Consider the following 19,942-nt stretch of genomic DNA (forward strand, 5'->3'; position numbering starts at 1 on the left):
GGCTTCTCATCAGGGGGTTGACGGTGTTTTTCTTAATGTCACATCTCGATCCCATCCCCTCACACACCTTTCGGCTTGGAGGGGGCAGGCAGGAGGGTTTGCTTCTGGCGCTGCTGGAAACTTCTGCACTCAAATTTCCTTTTGAGCTTCTTTTGCGGTGCACAGCGCCCTTGTTCTCTCCCCCCAACCCCTCTTGATGATAAAGCCTTTCCTGGAGGTTAAGGCTCTTCACTCCGTCACCCTCTGTGGTTCCCCCAGAAGTTGGGGTGGGGTGGGGATTTCATCATGTGGCATCCCTGCTGTGGACTAAAGTAGTGTAGCTGAGCCACAGGTTTGTCACCTCGGAGAGTACTAGGCCTCTAAGGGTGCTGGTTGAAGCTGATGGGAGTGAGGAGTGCATGGCATTTGGTGGGACATTCCTGCACCCCTACCCTCAAGGCACCCATGAGGCAAGGTGAGGCAACTGCCTCAGGTGGCGGGATCCCCAGGAGCAACAGGTCGTGATGTAGATATTTATTCACACTTATTCCTGATGCAAATCTTCACTCTCACTTTCTTCCCTGGCGGGGAGCGGAGCACCAATTTGTGGTTCACCTCAGGTGCCAAAATGTATTGGACCCGCTCAAGGGTGTCTTTAGTCTGGCTTCCCCACAACATCATACCACCTTTGGCATGGTTTTCTGTGCTATGGAAGCTTTTTCTCTACTGCCTCTTGCCCACAGGCAGGCCAGCGGCATCAAGTCCTTCAGCAGCTGCAGTATAAAAGATTTCCGGAATTTTCTGGAGTCTGGAGCATCACAGTGCCTCTTGAACAAGCCACGCATGGATCTCATGTACAGAGCCCCCTACTGCGGAAACAAAGTGGTGGAAGACGGGGAGCAGTGTGACTGTGGCACAGCAAAGGTTTGTTAGAAAGTAAGGGGCAGAGAAGCCAGAAAGAAGAAGAAATAAAGGAGAGCTAATGGCGACTTAAATAAGCCACATCTGTGCCTTCTCAGTGGTGGCCCCCTGTTTGTGGAATGCAGTTTTAGTGAGGGCCTCAATCTCCCACATTATTAACTTTTAGTAGAAATTTTAAAACATTCCTCCTGTTCACCCAGATATTTGATCGCTGAAATATCTTTTGGGCCAAAGCAAACAAGATGAATTTTAACAAGGAGAAATGTAAGGTACTACACTGGGCAAAAAAAATGAAAGGCACCAATACAGGATGGGTGACACCTGGCTTGAGAGCAGTACATGTGAAAAGGATCTAGGAGTCTTGGTAGACCACAAACTTGACATGAGTCAACAGTGTGATGCAGCAGCTAAAAAAGCCAGTGCAATTCTGGGCTCCATCAATAGGAGTATAGCATCTAGATCAGGGGTCCCCAGACTACGGCCCGGGGGCCGGATGCGGCCCAATTGGCCTGCCAATCCGGCCCGCGACGACGCCCGCCGCCCGCTCTTACGGCGCGCAGCGTGGCAGCGCTCTTCCGGGTCGGGAAAAAAGCGGCGAAAATCCGTTGTGCGCATGCGTATGGGCCTCTCCCGACCCAGAAGAGGTCATTTCTGGTGCACTTCCGGGTTGGGGGAGGCCCATACGCATGCGCACAACAGATTTTCGGCACTTTTTCCACCCTGGAAGCGCGCCGGCGCGCACTCCCCCGCCCGCCGGCCCGCACAGGCGCACGCTCCCCCGTCCTCCGGCCCGCCGCGCGATCGGCACGGTGGGAACCGGCCCAAACGCCGGTAAGTCTGGGGACCCCTGATCTAGATGAAGGGAAGTAATAGTGCTACTGTATTCTGCTCTGGTCCTCACCTGGAATACTGTGTCCAGTTCTGGGCTCCATAGTTCAAGAAGGTAAGTCTGGGGACCCCTGATCTAGATGAAGGGAAGTAATAGTGCTACTGTATTCTGCTCTGGTCCTCACCTGGAATACTGTGTCCAGTTCTGGGCTCCATAGTTCAAGAAGGACACTGACAAGCTGGAATGTGTCCAGAAGAGGGCAACCAAAATGGTCAAAGGCCTGGAAACGATGCCTTATGAGTAATGGCTTAGGGAGCTGGGTATGTTTAGCCTGGAGAAGAGAAGGTTAAGGGGTGATATGATAGCCATGTTCAAATCTATAAAAGGATGTCATATGGAGGAGGGAGAAAGGTTGTTTTCTGCTGCTCCAGAGAAGCTGACACGGAGCAATGGATTCAAACTTCAAGAAAGAAGATTCCACCTAAACATTAGGAAGAACTTCCTGACAGTAAGAGCTGTTTGGCAGTGAAATTTGCTGCCAAGGAGTGTGGTGGAGTCTCCTTCTTTGGAGGTCTTTAAGCAGAGGCTTGACAGGCATATGTCAAGAATGCTTTGATCGTGTTTCCTGCTTGGCAGGGGGTTGGACTGGATGGCCCTTGTGGTTTCTTCCAACTCTATGATTCTATGATCTGTCCTTAGCAGCCTAGAAGTCATTAGTTTTGATATTTACTTATTGCTTTTAAGAGTTTTAAATGATTTTTTTTAAAGTTCTAATAGTATTATTTCGAAATCACGTCAAAGTGCAAGTAGATAAATAGGTACCGCTCCAGCAGGAAGGTAAACAGTGTTTCTGTGCGCTGCTCTGGTTCGCCAGAAGCGGCTTAGTCATGCTGGCCCCATGCTGTATCCCGGCTCCCTCGGCCAATAAAGCAAGATGAGCGCCACAACCCCAGAGTCGTCCGCGACTGGACCTAATGGTCAGGGGTCCCTTTACCTTTACCTAACTTGTCACTCAGTTTATTTATACCCTGCCTTTCTTTCATCATGAAAATCTAGACAGTTCCTAGGCTGTTTCCCACCCAGACACTGACCAGACCCACATGGGCATAGCCCCCCCCCACTACACCCATGCAGACACAGTTCCCCTTCAGTGGGAGAAGGGGGGGAAATCTGGTCCCACACTGACACATTGACAGCCGCAACGTAGGATGCTGTGCAATTCAGCACCCAATTGCAGTGCAACACAGTCGATAGATAAACCCCACCCAGGGAGAACATATATCAGATGCTAAGAAAGGGCAGCAAAAGACCATGTACAGCAAAAGACCATGTAGGTCACAGGGGTGTAGCCAGGATCAAAACTAGGGGGGGGGCAAGCCATGGTCGTTCAGGGGTGGGGCCAAGGCACAGAAGGGGAGGGGCCACAAAGTGGGCGGGGCTAAAGGGCCAACGGGCCTGATGACATCGTGGCGGTGGCAGCAGCGGCCACCTTGTGCTTCTGGGGCTGGTAGCGTTGGCGGCTACCCTGCTTGGCTGGAGAGGACGGGAGGGTCGGGCAGGCGAGAGGGGGTGGCAGGGCGGGCGAGGGTGAGGCAAGACACGGCCGTAGCCACGACGGCTCCGAGGCGTTGCTGCATATCAGCATAATATTTCAACCATGGTTCAAGCCCCACCTTAGGAAAAAAATCCTGCATTGCAGGGGGTTGGACTAGATGACCCTTGTGGTCCCTTCCGACTACAATTCTATGATTCTATTGATATATTACCATAGCATATGCATCATTCTGCTTTCTTGAATTGTCCTACTCCTAGGCATAGCATCCAACTCCTAGAGGCCTAGGTGCCCCCCCCCCCAATTACTGGTAAATACCGTATTTGAAAGAGTCATCCCCCCATTTTGATGGGCTTTCTATGTGGGGCTTATCTGCCCCCCCCCGTATTTTATTAAGGATGGAAGAGGGAGGGAAGGAAGGAAGAAATAGAGAGAGGGATAACTCATATTTGTGGGTGCCTCTGGGTGACGCAGTGATGCTGGAACTCTGCATGTACGGGAGCCTTGTAAGCAGCGTTCTCTCTGCTTGATTTACAGCAGGCACGTCCAACAGGTAGATTGTGATCTACCAGTAGATCACTGGATGTCTGTGGTAGATCACTGGTAGGTCACTGGCACCCCTAAAAAAAGCTCACCCAAAATTTTCCTCCTCCCTCAAAAAAATTGATCACCCCCAGTTTTAAACTCTGAGTAGATCAGAGTCTCTTGGGAGGTGGCCACCCCTGATTTACAGTATACAGATGCAGGAGGAGGGGCAGACTGGAACACCAATGCTTTTTATAAACATCACTGTGTCTGTCAAAGCTACAGCCCCCCCCTTTCTTATTCACTTCCTTTTAGCCTTGCAGAGCCACCTTAGTCAAATTGAATCCTCTGAGTCTGCACCCTCATTAAATCGCCAATAGAACTCTTAATGCTCCTGAATGCTCATTAACAAGTCCCACTTAAGAACAATAGGGTGAAATGGTCAGCTATCAAATCTTGCCTGGGGATATATGCTCCATTGTCTTAACTGCTTAACTACTGGTAGCCACTTTGCTTTATTTATTTGATGTGTTTTTGTTACTGCTGTGTCCCCCCCCCCCAGCAAGCGGAGACTTAGCTGCTCTTGCTAAAGCAAAGCCTTTTCCACTTCAGTTTTTGGAGGGGAAAAGTGCTGGTTATGGTCTGTAAAATACATTAATTTTTTTGCTTCTAGGGGGGGCAGCTGCCCCCTCCTGCCCCCCCCTGCCTACGCCCATGGTAGGTCACAGGGGAATGCTGGTGAGAGGGAGAGGCAGTTTGCACAAAACAACTTGGCCTTCCTAACACTAGTGGAAACTGGAGCTGAATCACAACACTTATCTGCCTAGAACACACTTTTCCTTTTTTTTCATTTTAAAAAACAAGTTTATTGATCAATTTAAAACTTTACATAAAACAAAAACACCTCAAATACTTCGAATCTTACAAGTCATAACCGTTTCCTATATCTCTGTATATAAAAACCCCCTTCCCCCCTCCCACCCTCCCTGCTCCCACCCCTCTCCACCCTTTCTTTCCTACCCTTTTCCTTGACGTCTTCTCTCCCTCCCCCCTGTGACCCTTGATCCTTTATTCATATTGTACATTACATATGTCAACTCTAGAGCCTGGAGAAAGAATTCAAAAAAAGTCATTAACATTAAAAATATTGGAAAAGAAGACAAAAACAAAGGGTTGGTGTGTGTTTCTTTCCTTTTCCTTTCGTATTCACCTTCCTGCCAATCCCTGATGTATTTGTTAAACTCATGCGAACGTACTAAACCTAGTATATTTCTCTATTATACACATCTAATACGTCCATTTTTCTTCATGCATCAAAACCTTATGTATACAATTACTTTTTTCCTTCCCCTTCTTTTTTTTCCAATCAATTATTACCAAATCCAGTGCACCTTTAGTATATTTTTGAATATATAGTTTATATTTTGACCAATTTTCCGAGAAGTTTTTTTGTGATTTGCCCTTCAGGTTATTAGTTAGTAAGGCCATTTCTGCCAATTCCTGTAATTTATTTTGCCATTCTATCAAAGTAGGGGCTTCAGCCTCCTTCCATTTTTTCGCAATTAATAGCCTTGCTGGCTGAAAAGGTCTCTGCCTTAGGTGTTAATAATAATAATTCAGTAGGAGAGCACTTCAATCTCTCAGGACATTCTATACAAGATCTCAAAGTAGCTGTCTTATTACAAAAGAATTTCAGAAATAGACTGGAAAGAGAAGTTGCTGAACTGCAACTCATTACCAAACTTTGAACCATGGAGAGACCTGGCCTGAACAAAGACATTGGATTCTTATCTCATTATACACTATAAAGGTATATTTAGCCATCTCACCCCTTGCTTTTTCCTGTAAGACAAATTGCAGTCATTAACAGTCATCAATGAGTTTCCACACCTATCAGTCAAATACCCATTCCCACCAACCTTCTGAGTAAAACCCCTCCCCACCCTCTCACTATATATAAGGGTCTGGTGACTTCTGTTTCAGTGCATCTGAAGAAGTGTGCATGCACACAAAAGCTCATACCAGTGACAAACTTAGTTGGTCTCTAAGGTGCTACTGGAAGGATTTTTCTTTTTTTTTTGTTTCGAATAACAATAATGATGATAATAATATATTATTTATACCCCACCCATCTGGCTGGGTTTCCCCAACCACTATGGGCAGCTTCCATGAGAATATTAAAATAATTATTAAACATTAAAAGCTTCCCTAAACAGCATAGCTGCCAAGTTATCCCTTTTTTTAAGGGATTTTCCATTATGCTGAATAGGCTTCCTCGTGAGAAAAGGGAAAACTTGGCAGCTATGCTAAACAGGGCTGCCTTCAGATGTCTTATAAAAGTCTGGTAGTTGTTTTTCTCTTTGACCTCTGGTGGGAGGGCGTTCCACAGGGTGGGTGCCACTACCGAGAAGGTTCCCTATAACCTCACTTCTCGCAGCCAGGGAACCACTAGAAGGCCCTTGGCGCTGGAGGTGGAGACGCTCCTTCAGGTATACTGGACTGTTCAGTTTGTATTGCTTTAAAACCTATGTATGACTGTTTTTTGTACTGTTAAAAACTATTTTAGCTCTTTTTATATGTCTGTTATCGCCTCAAGACATGTATGTAAAAGGCGATTTCTAAATAATAATAAAGTCTATCCAAACTTTGCCTTGGAACTCCAAACTCTCCGGTGGGGTTCAAGCTGCCTCCTCTGTCCCTTTCCTGGGATTGGAAGTCTCTGGAAGCTGCTGCTGCCTCCCAGTGTTTGTGGCACCCATTGATTTGTGTCTTCCTGGGTGCCTAGCAAAAGGAACGTTCCCTCCCTGGATGGATCTTGAAATCTCACCCCAGGGAAGGCTGTGTGTGTGGTCTGCACAGTCCCCCCTGTGTGCTGTGTGTCTTTCTCTTCTTCCTCCCTTTTCAGATGTTATGCAAGCCAGAAGGAAGGCCTGGGGACTCAGTGTTATTTATATTTATTTCAGCTGTTTTTGTACCACTTAATCAGATTGCCATAAATCATACAGGGTTGCCAGGGACAGGTCTTTCAGCCATCAAATGCCCAAATTGAAACAGGAATCTTTTAAAATTTCTCCTAAAAGCTGATGATGAAGGAGAGTGACACCCCATTAAGGGAGTATGTTACACAAATGGGGAGCCACCACCAATAAGGCCCTGTTATAGGTCACCACCAACTGGGATGCTTCCTTTGTGTGAGTTGGAGTTTGCATAGTGGGGTGAGGTGGGGCCTTCCCCCTCAAGTAATGGAGCTGATCACCTGGCCCTTTCAACATGGACTGCAATGTGTCTATAAGTTCCTGACTCCTGCTGTCCCATTTCCCCCCTTCCAGGAATGTGAAAGCAATCCATGCTGCGAGCCAAATTGTCTGTTGAGAAGAGGGAAAGCCTGTGCCCATGGTGATTGTTGCTGGTCAAGGTATTGCAGGGTAAGCTAGCCTCAAGTGATTCTCATGCCCTCTTAGAGATGCCAGAGAATTTTGAAAGAAACGGGTGCAAATCACCCATGCTCACTTGTTTGTCCCTTGTCCATAATGGAAATCAGTCCAATGTTCACTGTTACTGTTGCTTTCAGTTTGCAAAACTGTTTACACCTCCTCCCCACTGTTTGTGTTTTGTTTCTTTTGCATTGGAATGAATGGACAGCAAATAAAGACAGCAAAGTTTATGTAACTATGTGAATTACATATGTTACAAGATTTCACCACAGCAACTATAAAACTGCTGGCACATTTGTGAAACCAAGCAGGGTCTGCTATGGTTTCAAATTGGATGGTGGACCACGTGTTGAAATTTCCTGCATAGAATCCTAGGATTCTAACAAGAGCAGTGTTGCATGAAGGGGAGAATGGGAAACGATGCCGTCTGACCTCTCTGTGTGTGTGCCAGCAATGGGCTAAATATGCCATTGCCTCCACAGCCTGGTTTCTGTCATTCAGAGCACTCAATAGCCAAGTTATCCTGGCTATTGAGGTGGCAGGGGAGGATCACTGGTGATCAAAAAGTATACAGCATTCATATCACCCAGTCCAGACATAACAATAAGCCATAATGTTAAAGTGAATGTGCCTCCTCCAGCCCTGGGCTCAATCATCTGACTGCGCAGTGCTCACTTCTCCTGGGGAGGAGATAAGCAGCAACTGCTTCCTGTTTTAAATGAACCGCAGTGGGTTTTTACATCCAAACTGGGAAATGCCGTTAGTTTAAACTCTGATTTATTTTCCTGGGACATTCTTGGAATTACAGAAGCCTTTCTGGATTCTGATTTGATTCCAGAATGTCCCTTTCCCCCCTCCAGCCCCACCACCAAGTTTGGGGAGGAGAATGAGCAAGTGATTGCAGCCAGCATTTGCACTTGCTGTGGATACCTTGTGAAATGGAGCCCTCAGGCACATGGGAGGCCGGTTCCTGCTGGAGCAGAGCTGGTGGGTGCCTGCAGTACTCTTGCTGGTCCCTCTCTGCTGCAGCATGGTGACCTGAGGTGTGGTGCGGGTGAAGGAAGTGAGGAGGGAAGGGACCGAGCAGCTACCAAGTAGGGGCTGTGGCAAGGGAGGCAGTCAGTCAACATGTGGCAGCATGCTTCTTTTGGTGCCACACTCCCATGCGAGTCAGCACAACAGCTGAGGAATGTTGAAGGGTATGTACTTGGCTTGTTTCAATGAGCCACAGTTTACAAACCTGTTACACCAATCCTTTCTCACCTTCACTGGCTCTCAGTTCATTTCTGGGTTCGTTTTAAGTGCTGGTTCTGATTTACAAGGCCCTGCAGAAATGTGGACACCATTACCCCACTATCTATCTATGTCTGTCTATCCCAGTACAGTCATACTTGGTTCTCAAATGCCTTGGTATGCGTACGTTTTGGCTCCCAAACGCCAAAAACTGGGAAGTAAGTTTTCTAACGTTCTTTGGAAGCCAAAAGTCGGACACCACTTATGTGGCTTCCGATTGAGTGCAGGAAGCTACTGCAGCCAATCAGAAGCTGCGCCTTAATTTTCGAACAGTTCTGGGAGTCGAACGGGCTCCCAGAACGGATTAAGTTTGATAACCAAGGTACTGTCAGTGTTTTGGAAAAATATGGCAAAGCTTCTGACCTGCTTTACCTGGCTCAAAAGAGTCCACGAAAAGAGTGTCCTTGCAGAGTATATTCTGCTTTTATTCTTAAAAGTCTTTAACTGCAGAACGACTGTACAGACATCAACACCACCAGCTTTCTCTAACCAACCAACTAACTAAACACCACTAACATATATACTGGTACAATACAATTAGGTGAAAGTTTGCATGAGTCACCGCAGACTGCTGACTTATGCTGACTCTGCTCCCCCAGCATTAAAGAAACAGCGGCCAATTTTTAGCCGTGACACCCCTTCTGTTTCTTTAAATGCAAAAACTCCAACAGAAAACAAAACATACATATACTAATGCAATGCATGACTGACTATCTTCATACACTTGGATAGGCAAATCTACTTTACAATCTAGATCTTTTAGTATCTGTATAAACCACACGATTTCATTGCATGCTAGCGACAGGCTCCCATATTCTGCGTCACAGGATGAGGTTGCTACAAATCCTTGTTTCTTTGAACGCCATCCAATTATGGAATTGGCAAACATCACAACCATTCCACTTGTAGATTTTCTGGTAGTTATGCAGCTCCCCCAGTCTGCACCAACAAATACTTCTAGCCTCTCATCTTGTGTACTAGATATTTTAAACATACACTTGCCGTCCCCTTTAGATATCGGATAAGCCTTTTCAAACCACACCAATCAACAGTACTGGGTTTAGATACACGTTGGCTCAGAACATTTGTAGCACATGCAATGTCTGGCTTTGACCACTGGCTTAAATACAGCAATGATCCTATTTTTGAGTGATACAACTCAGGCTGATCAAATTCATCATCACACACTATCTTTGTGAAATCTGGTATCATGGGAGTTTGAACTGGTTTGCAGTTTTCCATGCCAAAATGCTCTATCAGATGATTAATTTTCTCTTTCTGGCTCAATAGAAAGCTTCCATCAGCTTCTCACCTTACTTCTACTCCCAAGTAATTGCTTACAGGCCCCAAGGCTTTAAGCTTAAACCTCTTTTCCAGCTGACTAGTGAGCTTCTGGATTTCATCTGTGGAACTCCCTGCTACAAGCAAATCATCTACAAAGACTAAGAGCATTAGATATTTGTCGCCTGTCCCCTTGGTGTACAGGCATGGATCAGCCACACTCTTTTTAAAACCTAGTTTTACAAGGGCTTCATTTAAACATTGGTTCCAACATCTTCCACTTTGTTTGAGACCATAGACAGCCTTTTTCAAACGCCAGACTGCACCATTCCTCTCTTCAAAACCTGGGGGTTGTCTCATTAACACTTCATAGTCTAAATTTGCATGCAAATATGCAGCATCAACATCAAAATGGTGGACTGCTAGTTTTCTTACAGCAGCAATGGAAAGCATTAAACGAAAAGTTTCACTCTTTACAGTGGGAGAAAACACTTCATCATAGCTCTCCCCTTTAATCTGAGTGAACCCTCTGGCTACTAATCTGGCTCTGAAACGTGGCTCCCCCGATGCAAGGGTTTTTCTTTTGTAGACCCACTTGCATGACACCACTCTGCCACCAGGTGGCGGCACTATGACCTCAAACACTTTGCTGCATTTAAAAGAGTCCATTTATTCTTTCATAGCTTGTTGCCACAAAGCACGTTCCCCAGGGGGTAAGTTTAAGACTTCATCATAACTTTGTGGCTCTACACAATTCATATTACATGCTGTCACTCCTAGGGTCAAACGCTGAGGAGGTACACCCTTGTTTGAACGCTGAGAACGTCTAGGCAAAACTACTTCTTCCTGCTCACTTATCTCTGGCTCTTCTTCCTCTACCTCTAGAGAAGAAGTATCATCTATTGCCACATCTTTTGGGGAAATCTGTGCCTCCTCCTCCTCCTGCTCCTGTGTTGCCAATGGCTGAGAATAAGCCTCCTCTCTTACTTGCAGGGGCAGTAGGCAATCTGGGTTTGCATGGATCATGGTCCACCTGTCCTGGTCAGCAAAGTCTGCGCTTCGTGACAAAACCACGCGTCCTGGGCGTAAATTGAAACGCCGCCCTTTGCCATAGGAATGATATCCCACAAAACGCAGTCTCTGTGCTCTAGCGCCCCCTTTTTGGCGCTGAGCTTTGGGGATATTTACATGTGCCCAAGAACCCCAATTATGGAGCATCGTCCACTCTGGTTCTTTCCCAAACAATACACGAAAAGGAATATCCTTTATAGAGCTAGACCAGGTTCTATTTATCAGGAAGTTCGCTGTGAGGAGAGCTTCACCCCACAGCCTATGGTTGTGACCTAATCCTGCATCCACTAGCAGGCAGTCCTTTACTGATTGTATTACAGCCCCATGTCTTTCACACAGACCATTTTCTGCAGGACTATAAGGGTTAGTTAAACGATGAGTCTTTAACTGCAGAACGACTGTACAGACGTCAACACCACCAGCTTTCTCTAACCAACCAACTAACTAAACACCAATAACATATATACTGGTACAATACAATTAGGTGAAAGGTTGCATGAGTCACCGCAGACTGCTGACTCATGCTGACTCTGCTCCCCCAGCATTAAAGAAACAGCGGCCAATTTTTAGCCGTGACAGGTACCACTGTTACTTTTTATTCTGAATGGCAGCAGGTAGTGTGGAGGGGCAGTTGACCACCTGACCACTGGTTGCCATGTGGCTGCTGCATACCGGAGGGGTAAAGGGTAAGCACAATTCAAATACAGTGTTAGATTGGCTCTGCTGGGACATTTTCACCTCACCCGTCCTCCCCTATCTCCCGGTAAGCAGCAGCAATGTGAACAGTTATCTGTGAGGTGTGTGCCATTTATGTTGGGATATGTCATTCCATTAAGGAGAAGACGTGTGAGATTGTTACATGTCACATGTCTGTTTATGTTCCAGCACAGTGTGCTGAGAACTTCCATTGTGTACAGCTTTTGCGACTCTCTCTGAGGAGACAAAGGAGAGACGACATGTTTTCTTTGTCCTGATTTATGCTTAATAAATCTGCTTGTAATTATGCTTTCACAAGCTTCTCCACACCACTTCTGTTCACGCAGCATGATCTGCTAATTTAGTGTGCTCAGACTTCTGAAGTCTGAGTTGCTGGCTACGTTGCTCTAGAGATCGGGGGATCGTCCAGCATGTAAACTGGAAGGGCATGATCCAGCTGGGGCCTAGCCAGCTGGCCTCTCAACCCCCTCTGGATGGTAACAATTTATGCACCCTGCTGCCCAGTACTGGCAGAAGCTGTCAAAGGTCCAATTATTGGCCCATTTAGCTCAATATTGTCTCCAATGACAGGCGGGGGCTCTCCAGCGGACAGTCCTTAGCCCTACCTGGAGATACTGAGGATTGAACCTGAGACCTTTTGTGTTCAAGCTCTTCCCCAAAGCAGGATTGCAGGATGGTGAGGGATGCAGAGCAAATGTTGAATATATGAAGCCCACAAGCAGCCTCCAGAGGGCCTTTGCTGAGGAATAGGATCCATGATTAAGATGCAGAATATATGGAGACAGTGGATAGAGAGTTTCTCTTTCATAATGCTAGAACTTGGGATCACCCAAGTGGATTGTTTTCTTTGATGGAGTTGTAATACAGCAAGATGCTCATACTACTGATGTATGGAAGGGATCAGATTTCTTGTTTTATGTACTTTCAGTCTATTGAGTGGGCATTGTTATTCATACAAATCTGTGTTATGAATTTTAAGGGTGTGAACAAAACGTGTTTGAAAGAGCAGTAGGCTTAATCAGTCCATCATTAGGGAGCAGGCTATTCCCTTCTCCTGAAGCTGGGATGTGACACCATTTCATTAGCCAAAGATAAAGGTAAAGGGACCCCTGACAATTAAGTCCAGTCGCGAACAACTCTGGGGTTGCGGCGCTCATCTCACTTTATAGACCAAGGGAGCCGGCGTTTGTCCACAGACAGTTTTCCGGGTCATGTGGCCAGCATGACTAAGCTGCTTCTGGTGAAACCAGAGCAGCACACGGAAACACCGTTTACCTTCCCGCCAGAGCGGTGCCTATTTATCTACTTGCACTTGCGTGCTTTCGAACTGCTAGCTGCTATTTCTAGGGATCGTTTTGTGGGTTTCACAAAATTGCATGCTTTTGTTCTAATGTGTTCCTTTACCTGTGCTTATGCTCTTAAGAACTGTTCTAAGTTGCAAGGAAACATTTTGTGTGCTTTCACTGAGCAGCTGACAAGTTCTATTATTACAATTATTAGCAGAAACAACATAAACAACCCTGTTTCCCACCCCTGCACCACTTCATAGAGAGCTGGAAACAATGCTAATGTGATGGCAGGATATCAGGAGGGCCCCCCCACCAGTCTTGACCACACATTATCAAGGAGAAGGTAGCATCTACGCAAAGCAGAGTTTGAGGTCTAAGTATGTGCCAAAACGCCTGCAGAGATCAATGTCTCAGAGGCCTGAAATGCAACTCAGAGCTTTCCTTTCTCTTTTCTTCCTGCCAGTTGAAAGCAAAAGGGACATTATGCAGAGGCACTAAAGATGAATATTGTGATCTGAAGGAGTATTGCAATGGTACCTCTGCTGAGTGCACAGAGAATTTTTATGTCCAGGATGGACAGAATTGTGAGGGGGAGACGGGGATTTGCATGGAAGGAACATGCCAAAGTGCGGATTTGTGGTGCCGCAAAGTATTTGGAAAAGGTAACTGAAAGCAGTTCTTTCTCCCATCTCTCCCTCTGAACAGCCCTTCTCTCTTTCCTTCTCTGTCCTTCATTCCCCACACCTCTTCAGACTAGAAGATTTTGATTTTTAATATGCAGCAACCCCCTGGAAGCTGCTGTGTACATCACTCATGCATCCCTTTTCAGGTGTCTGGCAGTGTCTGACAGGCCATTACAGAGCATTATGTCCCCAATCTGCAGCCTCAGGAAAGAGAGCAGTGGGATTCTGTCAGCTCATCTGAAAGACCAACAGTTTTTGATTCCTCCCCACTGAATCATTCCATTCTAGCTACCGTATTTTTCCGTCTATAAGATGCCCCCATGTATAAGGTGCCCCCTATTTTTGGGGACTCAGATTTAAGAAAATGGGGGGGGGAGATGGGCCAGAGTATAAGGACACCCCCTAATGTTTGACATTATTTTTTAGGAAAAAAGCCTACTCTTATACACGGAAAAATACGGTGATCATTAGAAGAATGTCATAAGTTCTAAGAACTAGTACCTGAGCTTTCTCCCCCCCCCCACTTCCCTCTCAATCCCTTTTTCCTTTTGTCCATTAGATTGTAAGCCTGAGAGCAGGAACCATCTTATCAATGATATTTCTGTGCCATCCTGGAAACCTTTTGTTGCTGCTGCCGCCAGTGCTGCTAAAGAATAGGATGAAAATGCTTCATATAAATGAATAATAATTCCGATCTATATTGCAGATTCAAAAAGTGGATCTTCTCAGTGTTATGAGGAAATCAACAGTCAAAAGGACAGGATGGGGCATTGTGGTTCCTCTGCCAAAGGATATGAGAACTGTCAGTGGCAGTACGTTTTGAACAAAGATGGAAATTGTGTGATGAGAAGGTCACATTCCTACCACTAAGAGCATTTATGGAATACAGCCCAAAGCAGTGGTGTTTGTGCAGCAGGAAGTTTTACAGGGTGGATATACAGGGTACAACTTATTCTGCCACACACCAGTACCTGATGTGTGCTAAAACTCTTTTGAATCAGCATCACTTGACAGCATGATACAGAGGCCATAGTCCAGGCAAACAGCAGATGTGGTAAAACTACTAGAATTTTGGCTCCCTCTTTTGTGCAAAAGCCACAAATTTGGTTAAACTACTGTTATATAATGAGTGCCTGAGTTCTGGTCGACACAACTGGCAATCTGGAGTGTTCCAGTCCAGGACCAAAATTGCCTTCTCCTCAGCAGTTTTATGAGGAGCAGACTAGAACAGGTGTGGAAAAACTTTGGCCTTCCAGGTGCTGCTGCATTGGCCATGGACCATGTAGGCTGGAGCTGATTGGTGCTGTAGTTCAGCAGCATCTGGAGAGCCAAATGTTCCTCACACCTGGACTAGAACAACCAGCATACCAAATGGTTACACAACCTTTCCGAATCTTGTGTCCTCCATGTGTTTTGGATTGCACTTCCTATCATTTCCTGCCAATCATGTGATGCTTGGGCTGATGGGAGTTGTAGTCCAAAGCATCAGCATATGACTTTGCTGGCCTTTTGGCAGCATATTCCAGGTCAATTATAATAGAATCATAGGATCATGGAATTGTGGAGTTGAAAGGGTCCCAAGGTTAACCTAGTCCAGCCCCCTGCAATGCAGGAATCTCAGCTAAAGCATCCGTACAGATGGCCATCTGCTTAAAAACCTCCAAGGAATGAGAGTTCACAACCTTCCAAAGGAACTCCCAAAGTTCCACTGTTTATCATCTAAGAAGGTTTTCCCTGGTGTTTCATTGGAATCTCCTCTCTTGTAACTGGAAGCCATTGGTTTGAATCTTATTCTCCAGAACACGAGAAAACAAACTTGTTCTCTCTTCCATATGACAGCCCTTGAGATGTTTGAAGATGGCTGTCATATCTCCTCTCAGTCTCCTCTGTTCCAGGCTAAACATACCCAGCTCCTTCAACCATTCCTAATAAGGCTTGGTTTGAGCTATGCTCATGCAATTCCCCTTTTCAGGAATTCTGGCAATGAACCAACCACTTTATGTGTAGGTGCTCCAATAGCTGTGTTACGGGATATTCATTCTTCTAGGCATCTGATATCACCCGTGAGTCCTCCCACACACCCATGCTTCTTTTGCAGGGACCTCAAGTGTGGCAAGCTGGTGTGTGAATATCCAGGTAAAAAGCCTTATGCTATTGAAAATGCAGCAATAATTTACGCAAAGGTGCAGAATCGCTTGTGTGTCACTTTGGACTACATGAAAGGGCCGGGAGTGAAGGACCCATTCTTGGTTCGTGATGGCTCCATCTGTGGGGATAATAAGGTAAGGGTCTGAAGCATTGATTCTGAAGCAGTCCCAAATCAGGTTTGATTTCTGGTCTGGATAGTGCAGTTCTGTTGGTGTGGACAAATTGCCAGGAATGTTGGGGCCTCTATCCTGCAAAAGAAAATTGGAGCAAACTGTACTGCTCTGGGATGTGGTGCATTTGCAAGGGTCAGGCAGGACGCAAGCCATGCTCTGGAAAAGACAAAAATGAAGCTGTTCCAGCAAGGAGCTGGGACAGGCTATTTGTTAGCATCACTTATGCTGCAAGATGCTGCTCTGCTTACAGGAGCCAAGCCTTCTTCAGTAATCTCTTGAATTCCTCAGAGTGGGGAAGGTTCAGGTCCTCGTGGGTCTTCCGCAGTGGAGTCAGAGGACAGCGGTGTCACATCCCTGGGTTCATCTGATAACAGTACTTCTGGGGCAGGCCCTGCTTTCCTCCTGCTTCAGGTTCAGAGCTGTAGCCTTGTGAAGAGACTTGCTTCCACCTACTTTCAAGTTTTCTATTTACACAATATTTCCCCCCCCCTGCATTATTTTTGTACAGACTTCCCAACCTATCATTATGTGATATTCTCAATAAGCCTTGTTTTGCTGTTGTTTTACTTGGTAAACACAAAATACACTATCCATATTGTCAAAATGAATTGTTTATTTGGATTCCTGTGCTTTTGAAGTGAAATGTGGTAGATGTGGCTACATTAATATACACACTGGTGCCACTTTAAACAGTAATGGCTTCCACCAAAGGAACCTGGGCGCTCTAGTTTGTTAAGGGTGCTGAGAGTTGTAAGGAGACAACCATGGGGTTACAATTCTGGAAATTCTGGAGTTTTCTGGAAAGAGGGATTGACTGTCACAGTACATTGTTCTGGGAATTATAGCTCTGGAGCGGGAGGAGTAGGGGTCTCTTAACAACTCTCAGCACCCTTAACAAAACTACAGCTCCCATAATTCTCCCTCCCGGAAGGCTTTAAATGTCTAGTGCAGATATAGCCTGTACAGTGGTACCTCGGTTTACGAACAACTCGGAACCCAAACGCTGCAAACCTGGAAGTAGGTGTTCTGGTTTGCAAACTTTGCCCCGGAAGCCAAACGTGTTCCTGAGCTTCCGTCCTCAGCTTTCTGAGTACCCCGCATAGTAATTAAGCCTTTCCCCTCCTGCTTCTGCCCTTGCGCGGCTAGTTTGTGTCCCCCCATTTTAATTTAAACCTTTTTCCTCCCACTTCTGCCCTTGCACTGCTCATCTGATGTCCCCCCCCCAATCATAATTAAAGCCTTCTGTTTCTGACTGCAGTGTTCTGAGGTGATATTTGGTGCTTTTTTGCGTTTTTGTTTGTGTGAATTTTTCATTTTAGTGACTATGGCTTGTTTTTCGTTTTATGGCTACCATCAGTGCAGGTAAGGGGGGAAATTAATTTTAATTTTTATCTTTTACAATACTGTCTTATTTATTTTATAGTACAGAACATTTATTATTGCTTTCATTTTATGGATCAGTGGTCTTGTTACCGTAGATAGCAAAATTCATGTTAAATTGCTGTTTTAGGGGTTGGTTTTCATAGTCTGGAACAGATTAATCCATTTTTCATTACTATATATGGGAGAGCATGCCTAGGTTTAAGAATGCTTTGGTTTAAGAACGGACATCTGGAACGGATTAAGTTGTAAACCGAGGTACCACTGTATTGATATGCATTTACGCTGTTCTGTTCTGAGCCACTTTGGGCACATTTATGTAGGAAAGCAGCATACAAATAGAAATAATAAAGGGACCCCTAACCATTAGGTCCAGTCGTGACCGACTGGGGTTGCGGCGCTCGGCTTCCAGGTCATGTGGCCAGCATGACAAAGCCGCTTCTAGCGAACCAGAGCAGTGCACGGAAACGCCGTTTACCTTCCTGCTGGAGCGGTACCTATTTATCTACTTGCACTTTGATGTGATTTCGAACTGCTAGGTTGGCAGGAGCAGAGACCGAGCAACGGGAGCGCGGGGATTCGAACCGCCGACCTTCTGATCAGCAAGCCCTAGGCTCCACCCGCACCCCCAATAAATGCATATTACCTGTTAAAATGGAGATGACAGGGGTGTATGGAAAAGGTGTACAACCCCCCTCTTTCCCTCTGCATGCAATTTGTCTCCCATCCAGCCTCCTCTGTAAGTTACTTATGTGTGTCCAGCCTCAAAGGGCAAAGGTCTCTCATGGCTATTATTCCATGTGGCTGCCTCTTCGCCTGAAGTGGTCCCAATTTTATTTTTTAGGTTTGCATGACCCAGAAGTGTGTGGACAGGTCTGTATTAAAAACAACTTGTGATCCAGTGAAAAAGTGCAACAGGAAAGGAGTGAGTAAAAGAAACATTATTTTCCTAATAGTATCAGATGTGTGGCATATTGCCTTGCAAATACGTTTAACAGTCATTCCCTCCCCAGGGATACTTGGGAAAGGCAGCTTTTCCTTTTATTCAATTTTTGCATCTCTTTACTCAGCCAGAACGAGACAAGTTACAGGGATAGCAACATATGAAATAATATAAATATAGAATAAGAATCCTGTTGTCAATGCTGGTGGGCAGATACCTATAACATTAAAAGAAAAAAAAAGATTGTTCTGGTGTTTTCCCATCACACCTGCTAACCTTTGGAATTCTAAAATTCTGACATCTGGATAAAATCAGGGGTGTAACCTGGGACAGGTCAAGGGGTGGAGCCGGGAGCCTAATGACCTCTAGTACGGTATTCTTCAATCTTGGGTCCCTAGGTTGTTATGTATCCAGTGGTCTGTGTTTGCCATAGCTTGAGTCTGGACTAAGGATTCTGAGCTCCTGTGTTCTGATTTGATACGTGATATCAGAATTCATCAGAAATGGATATCAGAATCCCTCTAATGTGAATTAATTTCACATATTAATAATTTTAACATATTTAAAATTGTCTGGGGCATTTTTTTGGGGGGGGGGAGGCTACTTCGGACAAGGAGCTGAGTCAATGGATTAACCACTTGTGCTTTGTATAAAGCTTTTTTCGTCAGAGAGACTGAATATTATTGAAGGATTTTCTTTCCAGGCTTGGGAGGTTAAAAGATGGGGGAAATTAAAACTGTTCTTGCTGGGTTGAATTTCTGTGATAAAGATGAATATATTGCCCAGGATGATGTTCCTGTTCCAAACTTTTTAAATTATTTTTTACCTCTTTTTTATAAAAAAAATTTTTTACCTCTTTTTTTAAAAAAATATTTTTAATAGAATATACAGTATTCCTTTTTTTAAAGCAAAACATATTATTAATCAGTATAACCAATTGCTTCTCTCGCCCTTTTATTCCCTCCCATCCCTCCCTCTCCCACACTCCAAAGACTTCCCTCAGCTCCCCTCTCTGGTTTGTTTATACATATTATTCTCTGCATGTTATAAAATTGTACATATCATTACTTTATCTATCATGTGTTCTACTAATAAATTTGTGGATGTTTATTCAAAACCTGCCAAGGAGTCCAAATCCTTTTGTTGTTTATTTTATATAATTTTTAAAAAGTTCCCATTCTTCCTTGAAGTCACGGTTGTCCTTCTCACAAAGTTTATATGTTAAATTTGCCAGTTCCGCATAACGCATCAGTATTTCTTGTCATTGTTCTTTCATTGGGATTTCGTCATTCTTCCAATACTATTGCCGCTGTTGTAGCATACATACATGAATAAGTTCTTTGTTTTCCTTGGCAGGTCTTGTCCTAAAATCCCTAACAAAAATGCTTCTGGTTTCTTTTTTACAAATGTCATTTTGAACATTTTTTTTTCAATTCATTATATATCATCTCCCAAAACTTTTTGACTTCCCTACATTCCCACTGCATATGATACAAAGTACCTTCTTTTTCCTTACAATAAAAGTTCCGGGGGGGGGGTATTTTAGACAACTTTAATGGGGTAGTCAATCCGAACATGGAAAAGGAAAAAACAACATCAAAAGGAAAAAACAACAACATCAAGACAAGAAAAGCTCCCAACCTCCTTTTTTTTTTCATCTAATAGATCTCATGAATTTGAATGATACCTGGAGGTATAAGCATCCACTAGATAAAGAATTTACA

General features: G+C 44.9%; 1 protein-coding gene across 14 annotated transcripts in view; it reads left to right on the forward strand.

Annotated features, from left to right (window-relative positions):
- LOC118096848 (disintegrin and metalloproteinase domain-containing protein 2) overlaps positions 1–19,942 on the forward strand; it is a 272,336-nt gene that overhangs the window by 31,909 nt on the left and 220,485 nt on the right. For 10 of the 14 annotated variants that reach the window (XM_088657638.1, XM_088657634.1, XM_088657640.1 and 7 more), the window contains 6 exons: positions 723–903; positions 7,136–7,231; positions 13,355–13,553; positions 14,281–14,386; positions 15,673–15,856; positions 18,120–18,200. In XM_088657638.1, coding sequence (XP_088513764.1) covers positions 723–903; positions 7,136–7,231; positions 13,355–13,553; positions 14,281–14,386; positions 15,673–15,856; positions 18,120–18,200 — 847 coding nt within the window. Of the gene's footprint in view, positions 1–722; positions 904–7,135; positions 7,232–13,354; positions 13,554–14,280; positions 14,387–15,672; positions 15,857–18,119; positions 18,201–18,709; positions 18,893–19,942 lie in introns of those variants that run through there. The other 4 variants (XM_088657641.1, XM_088657643.1, XM_088657642.1 and 1 more) reach the window with 3 other exon arrangements.

Source organism: Zootoca vivipara, chromosome 14, assembly GCF_965207765.1.
Source record: "Zootoca vivipara chromosome 14, rZooViv2.hap1.1, whole genome shotgun sequence".
In the NCBI taxonomy this organism is placed as follows: domain Eukaryota; kingdom Metazoa; phylum Chordata; class Lepidosauria; order Squamata; family Lacertidae; genus Zootoca; species Zootoca vivipara.